Source organism: Quercus suber, unplaced genomic scaffold (assembly GCF_002906115.3).
Source record: "Quercus suber isolate HL8 unplaced genomic scaffold, Cork oak 2.0 scaffold_55, whole genome shotgun sequence".
Taxonomy (NCBI): domain Eukaryota; kingdom Viridiplantae; phylum Streptophyta; class Magnoliopsida; order Fagales; family Fagaceae; genus Quercus; species Quercus suber.
This window is the reverse complement of record NW_027069520.1, coordinates 148,960-156,933: the sequence shown is the minus strand read 5'-3', so window position 1 is coordinate 156,933 and position 7,974 is coordinate 148,960. Positions and strand designations below refer to the sequence as shown.

Here is a 7,974-nt window from a genome sequence, read left to right as displayed (position 1 = left end):
TAAAATAAAACCACCGATGTTAGGAGTTTTGTAAAATGAGGTGGTAAAATAAATAAAGTAGCTTTTTGTGGTGTAAAATTGCTAAATTTATGACTCCATAGCTAATGAGGCTTCTTAATTCTTATAGGGCTCTTCAATCATCAATACTAGGGGATTGCAAACATAGTACCCTACTTCAAACTAGACATTAATTATTCTATAAAAATAACATTTTTTATGGGTTTGATTTTCTAACAAGATATAAATTTTTTGGTCACTCCACCCTAACCTATCTTGAGTATATATATTTCTTATTTTAAAAAATTTTAATTATATGGAATAGAATTTTTATATACCTTTTATATTTATAATTTATTTATTTGTACATATTTTATTATCATTTCTAAAATATTTGTCTTTAAAAAAAAAAAGGTCTCTTATAGCCACCCCTCCTTTGTTAGAGTCATCTCATTAAAGAGGGCAAAATACATTCTCCCAAAGCAGGGACATCGTATCTATGACTTGGCTACACCACTTCATCATCCTTACAATATATACCTATTATTCTTGGCTTATCGTATCATTGGATGGAGAAAAAATTTGTGATATTACTATGTTTTTAGGGTTTTGAATTTTAAAATTTTGGTTAAAGGTAGAGGACGATCTGACTAAGATAAGAATAGGTGTTTTTTAGGGAACATGTTTAACGTTGCCCCCAAGAAAGATACACTCTTTTGTTTTGGGGAGCAAGTCTAAAAATCTAAATTAAAATGACCAATGTACAAGTATTTTTGCTTTCTTAGTATGAGCAAAAGGAACAAGTTTTGTTTTTAAAGAGAGAAGCTTATAAATAGGATCTTATATTTTCATGTCTAAATGGGCTCTCCTTTTGATGACCAAAGTTAGAGTTTTAGTCCTAAACGTGGATTTCCTCCTAAAAAAGAAAAATCCAAAATGTGGGTAAGTTGTATTTTTAGGGTTTGACTTACCTCTAGTATTTTCTTAAAAGGAATATCTTTTTGTTTTAATGAGAAACTGTCACATCACTCATTAACTAAATAAAAAGTGGGGATTAAAACTCATTACCACTTGTCATTGTATATTTAAAACAAAATGACATGTTCAGTTAAAAAATTACTGGAAGTAAGCCACACCTATATTTTTAGTTGTTGTTAATGGACCAATTTGTCCTTGGATCATAGCACTGGTGGTAACTAGTGGGTAATCAAAATGAGAAAGTATGGATTATTTCCATAGTACTTGATTATTTATTTATTTATTTAATAAAATGGAAATATATAGATAATAAGCACTTTCATTTTAAAATTCAATTCAAAGCATGAATTTTTATACGCTAGGAATTTCAATATATGGAAATTGTATTAAACTCAGATAAGATTACAATGAGTGTTATTCCTATTTTATACTCTGAATAGGAACTAACAAACTCCACCTGAAATGCCACCAAGATTTAAGCATAACAAACTCTCTAAACTACCAATAGATAACTGGCACGTGCATTTCGACTCTAACTAACAGTGCCACTACTAGAAGATAAACTACATGTAGCTTTAGTCTTTATTCTTATATTCCATGCCGTTTTGTTCTAGATTGCTTTAGAACTAAAAGTCTTTTAGTTTGTATCTTGTGTAGGCACTGATTGGAACTCCACTATGTGTAGATCTGCATTGGTTAGTTTTACAAGCAACGCCCATTGGTAGGCAAAGACTTAGCAAAGTCCTCAGGTTTCTAAGTTCCACTTTGCTGTTTGCTCCAAGAATTTCAGTTTACATTCATCGCAGAAGGTTTTATTTTTGTAAAGAAAAAAAAAAGGTATTTATCAATCATAGATAGAATAATTATGAATATGATGTTTCTTCCAATAAATGTCAAAGGCAATCCAATATGATAGTCTAAAATCAATTTTCAGCTCAAACAAGCCATGATCTGGTAAAGGTAGTTTACCATACCTTGCCATGACACCATCTCCGTTACTGCTATTTAAAAAGAAAAATGGATGCATTCTAATAGGCAATCTTAGTGTTCATCTCGCAATCATGGTAGCTCTATTTTGAGTCTCTTAGTGATCATTGATCACTTTGTAGAGTATCAAACAATAGGCAACAAGATTCTACGTGATTGCACAAATAAATGGCTCTTTGTAACAAAATCNTCTTTGCATTATAAATTTGTAATTTTATTATTTAAAAAAAAAGTAAATTGTTTGTTAAGATTCTAAGGCCCCTACAATCTTTAATTTTCTTGAACGCTCTTTCATGAAAAAACTAGATGGAGAAAAATGTTATTGAGTGTATTCAACGTATAGTGTGGAATTCCATCAAAAAGAAAAAGTTTGATGTAGAAAATTAGGTGCTATAAGAAAAACATTTGTGGAATTCCATCAAAAATAAAAAGTTTGGTGTGGAAAATTAGGTAATATAAGAAAAAATTTTCTAAATTGAAAAGTTTTGTCTGGCATAAAGGAGACTCCAAGGACTTCAGAAAAAAAAAAAAAAGTCTCCAAATTCATTTCATTATCTCTTATTCCATGAAATGAATGTTGAATTCTTCGCACAACTATTGTTTGTCAAAATTCCAAGGCCCCTACAATCTTTAATTTTCTTGAACACTCTTTCATGGAAAAACTAGATGGAGAAAAATGTTATTGAGCGTATTCAACGTGTAGTGTGGAATTCCATCAAAAAGAAAAAGTTTGGTGTAGAAAATTAGGTACTATAAGAAAAAAATTTGTGGAATTTTTTTTGTGGAATTCCATCAAAAAGAGAAAGTTTGGTGTGGAAAATAAGGTAATATAAGAAAATTTCTAAATAGAAAAGTTTTGCCCAACGTAAAGGAGACTCCAAATACTTTGGAAAAGAAAAACAAAGTCTCCAAATTCTCTTTTAAGACTTTAGAGGTTGTCTTTGGATTATAAATTTGTAATTTTCAAAACAAAAAAAAAGGTATATAAGTTGACTTATCATTATTTGAACAATTACGAGTTTAGAATTATCATTTTGTATTTTGATTTTGATCACAATGGTGGCAGCATAGCAACCCCATTATGGTTAGGACTTTGGAGGCATTTGATCTAATTTGGGTTTTTGAATAAGAAACTCAAAGTTTTGGTTATTTTTCTTTGAATTTTATGAGTCTTTTAACTAAATATTATTAAAATTTGAGTTTATATGAATATTTGTCAATATATATATATATATATAAGCAATTAAGAAGATAGAGAGAATTTGGTACCCTAAGTGCTAAGTTCCACAAAAATTTGGCATTGACAGTGCCAAATTGGGGGAAAGAGAAGAGAGAGACTTTGACAACAATGTACTCCATTTCATATTACCATAACACCGACTATCTATTTTACGTTATGCAAGCAAAAGGACTCTCTTTATATATATATATAGATAGACAGAATTCTCAAATAAATAAGAGAGAGAGAGAGAGATGTCCTAAATCATCAATTTTTTGTTCAACAAATAAATAAATAAACCATCAATTAAAGAATACTCAAAGCCTCAAACTCTTTGTTCAATTATTTTTAAGGATATTTCCTATGAAGTAAGGAGACGGAAATATAAAAACAAGTCATCAATCAACTGTAAGGTTCCAAATAATGGCATTTGGAATAATTTTGATTAATCATAATAATAATTATAAATTAAATATATACGAGTCTTATACCATCCATTAGTCCATTAAAAAAATCCATCAAGCTCTTTGTCCAATTTTTTTTTAAAGACATTTCCAGAAAGCATTGAGATGGAAATATAAGAAATAGGTCATCAACCAACTGTAAGCCTCAATTTTTATTTTTTATTTCTTGGTTGTGCACATTTAATGAACCCTTCAATTAAATTTTCTAAGTACAAACAAACATCAATTAGAAGATATATAAGACAATCCATAAGTAAGATGTTGTTTTTCTTACATGGTAAACTCATTAATGAGAAGACAAAGGCTACATAACCGTTTAATAAAAGATTTCTAGTATAAAATAATGAGCTTATAACTCATTATAATAATTTTTTTGTAATGGAAGGAAATCTTTGGTTTACTATTTAATGTGTTTTGGTTTAAGGGGAGGAAAAAAGAGAGATTCAAAGTTCAAACTAATGACTTTGGTTTTATGAAGCATTCTCCTCAATCACTTGTGTTTCTAAAAAAAAATACAATTAAAATAAGTCTAGAGACACTAAAAAAAAAATATTGCCACTATTGGGAAATAAATTGTTATTAATAGTTCTATAAATGAGAACATAATATTAATGGTGCATGAGATCAAATAAAAATCAATAAAAAACTTAGCAATTTAAATATTATATGTTAGATTGGATAAGCTTGCCTTATTCTTGTTGGATACTTAGGTTGCTAAACACTTTGCCATGATTTTATCATAATGTATACTTTATTTATATTTAGAATTCCCCAATTCATTTTAATTAAAACAATATTGTGAATCTATTAATTAAAGTCGATTGCCCTGGCCCTGAGAAAGTGTTTTCTTTATAGGAAAGACTACCAAGACAGTGGAAATTGACCAATGAAAATTGATACGTGGCAGCCAAAAAAGAAAAAGAAAAAGAGAGAGATATATATGGCCAGATCAAGATAAAGGCCCCACAAAATGGAGGGAGGGTCCTACTTGCAAGACTTCAGTCAATGCTTGAGTTTGAAGTGTAAAACAAAACAAAATCAAACGGAGGTGCTTTTATAAATTACCATCCAATTAGTATTGTTTTCACAAAAAATCCTTACTTCTCATAATAATCAATCTGATAATGGAGGGTTCCTTAGGATTCCTTTTCCTGGCTTTTCTAATTATTCCTCTTCCTAATTTCTTCATTTTCTGCACCAGACACTTTCAGCTTCGTTGCATCGATACCGAGCGACACGCCCTTCTCACCTTCAAGCAAGACCTTATTGATCCATTAAATCAACTCTCCTCTTGGACTGTTGATGGGGATTGCTGTCACTGGCTTGGTGTTGTCTGCCACAACCTCACTGCTCACGTCCATCAACTCCATCTCAGAACCTCTTATCTCAGAAATTAAGCTGACTAGAACATGCATTCTTGGCCTTTGCCTCTACCTCAGTTGCTCCCATTGGTGCTGCGATTTTTTTGCATAAAGCTACCTCAAGCCTCCCTTTATCATTCCTAATAACCACCCCAACTCCCACCGCTTTCTGTGTTGAGAAAACAACCCCATCAGCGTTAATTTTGAAGTGACCACCTTGTTGGGGGACCAAGATGCCACCTGTCGTGGCACAGGCACACCTGGAGTATTTTGTGCAACTGCCACCCTGAACTCTATGAGATAGTCCGCTACCCATCTGGTCAGGTGTTGCCCAGACTTCCCCTCGCCTCCATATCTCAGTTCATTTCGGTTGTGCCACAATGCCCATGCAATAGTGACAGCTTGTGCCACTTGGTCGTCTCCTACATCTTCGTTTAACAGCAAATTCCACATGAGGTCTTGGAAGGACTGATTTACCCTTTCATTCCACGAGATTACCAACTTTGAGCACTCCCACACCTCTTTGGCTTTCAGGCAACTCCACAGTACATGACCCACTGTCTTTGGCGCCTCCTTACAGCTTTCACAGAGTTTCTCCTGAATGACCTTTCTTCTCAACAAGTTGTTCTTTGTTGGCAGAGCATCACGGCAAGCTCTCCAGACAAAATGTTGAATTTTGTGCGGAACAAGAATGCTCCATATCTTTTTCCAGAACCGTTTGAGAGTGCTATTATTAGAACTCGTGCCTCTATTGGATGAAAAGGACTGACTCATTGCCAGGTGATAGGCACTACACACCGTGAACAGTTCAACATCACCGTGCATTGAAAAGGAGAGATTGTCATTACAGAACAAGTCCAATTGGGTATTGGGGTAAGGGTTCAACTATAGGTTGGTATAAAGTACTGGGATTCTTTTACTTGTAACCGCTTGTTTTGATAATAGTGGATTCTCGGGAGTTCTTGCCATGTAAGTTTTCCCCATTTGTAAACAAATCACCGTATCAATTTATTTTCCACTACATATTTAGTTTAATTGGTCATTTGTTTGTGCTACCACGCATCTTGCATGTTAATTTGATTAATTAATAAACTTGGCTAATTAATCAATTAATTCATCACAATGGGTCAATACATTCTTGGCCTATCACTCATGTTTGAAACTATTTAGGGATATACTCCTGTTTTGAAACTCGATTTTCTAAAAATCGAGTTTCAAAAATAAAACTCGATTTTTGGACAATCGAGTTATAGCAAAATTGAACTTAGAAAGAAAAAAAAATTCTGGAACTTGAGTATTATGAACTCGAGTTCCATTCAAGGAACTCGAGTTCATGGAACTCAAGTTCCACTTTAATATTTTCAAGGAAAACTCGAGTTCCACAATATTTTTTTTTTTTTTTTTTTTAAAGTTTCAGTTCGCTATAACTCGATTGTCCAAAAATCGAGTTTTAAATTGAAACTCGATTTTTAGAAAATTGAGTTTCAAAATAGGGACATTTCCCTAAATAATTTCAGACATTGGACATTTTGCTGCAAAGTTTTGGCGAAATGGACAAATGCCTATTTTGGCCCTAATTATTGTTCTCTTGCATTTTGGAGCTGAATTTATTATGCTTGAGCTCTCCATAACATAATTGTGAAATTGTTGTGTTTTATTTTATTTTTTTTTATTTTTTATTTTTTAATTATGTCTCTAGTATTACTCTGTAATAGAGAGCTTTGATAATACACCTATTTCACGTGGGTAGGTAAAGGTTGTGACCCACCGCAGCTCTTTTGAATTGCAACTTCACACGAGCGATAGATATGGGAATTTTTTCTTTCTTTCTTTCAATTATGATTTATCAAAAGACTAACAACTCAAAGCCTTTATTCCATCAATCTTTATCCATTACGGTATCGATACAGCATACTCAGTCCAAAAATAAATTCACAATATAGTTCACCTTTAGAGCTCCAAAATTAACTCAATCCAACCTAAATTTTGTGATTCCAGTAAAGATTATCCTGCGTACAAATAAACTATCAATAAAACTTTTGTCTTCCTTTTCTTTGCACAATGTAAAACTTAAATAGTTTTTCAAAAAAAAAAAAAAAGGTGAAAATATCATTTTGGTTCTTACATTTTAGTGTCATATTCAATTTGGTCCCCTACATTTAGTAGCAAGCAATTTTGATAGTTAAGTATATATACTAATGGTGCCGTGAAATCACCAGTAAGCCACAGGATCCTCAAGCGCTCGAAACAATTCCTGCACAACAAAAAGAGAAAAGACCTAAGAGAGAGCACCGGTGTGGTGCCGACCAAGTACCCTCTGAAGGTCAAGTTAGAAGTTTTTACACAATCCTAGAGTGCCAGAGATTATGCGTACCTTTTTTTTGAGGGTCTTTAGGTTTTTATAGTAGTGTAGAATCAAACTCCTTTGCTTGCATTACAAGTCTTTTCCTTATGGAGAGGATCTCCATTAATGCGCGTATATTCCAGAATCCTCTTCATGTTAGAATTCTATTCATATTGGTACTCTATGGACTAGGGTTAATCTTGAGATGCAAGTCGTTTCCATTTAGCGTTTCTTGGAGTTACAAGTCTTTTCCTTATGGAGAGGATCTCCATTAATGCGCGTATATTCCAGAATCCTCTTCATGTTAGAATTCTATTCATATTGGGACTCTATGGACTAGGGTTAATCTTGAGACGCAAGTCGTTTCCATTTAGGGTTTCTTGGAGACCACATATTGACCAATTGAGTGACACGTGGCCTTTTGATCTGTCCACCCTGTGTCCGTTCACATAGGATTAGCCCATTTGTCTCGCACTGTCAAGTCCCTCTAAGTGGATCCGTCACCTCCAATTTTCTCCCTCTTCATATACTTTAGTCCAAATGAGTTTTTCTCAATGATGATTTCCTTTAGCTTCAAGAAATTTAAATTTGGATGATTCATTTAATTAGATAAATACAGAAGAG

At 32.9% G+C, this 7,974-nt stretch overlaps 1 protein-coding gene across 1 annotated transcript; it reads right to left on the bottom strand.

Moving 5' to 3' along the window:
* Positions 1 to 5,031: 5,031 nt before the first annotated feature.
* Positions 5,032 to 5,780, bottom strand: LOC112001606 (uncharacterized). Its single transcript, XM_065772226.1, has 2 exons — positions 5,223 to 5,780; positions 5,032 to 5,175 (listed from the first exon to the last, which is right to left on the bottom strand). Exons 1-2 carry the CDS (start codon positions 5,778 to 5,780, stop codon positions 5,032 to 5,034), a joined length of 702 nt encoding a protein of 233 aa, XP_065628298.1.
* Positions 5,781 to 7,974: the final 2,194 nt, after the last annotated feature.

Bases quoted from the DNA above. Each gene is read 5' to 3' on its own strand.
- LOC112001606 (XM_065772226.1), bottom strand. From the start codon at position 5,780: ATGAGTCAGTCCTTTTCATCCAATAGAGGCACGAGTTCTAATAATAGC. The intron at 5,176-5,222 runs GTGGTCACTTCA...TTCTCAACACAG, and splicing joins CATCTTGGTCCCCCAACAAG to AAAGCGGTGGGAGTTGGGGT.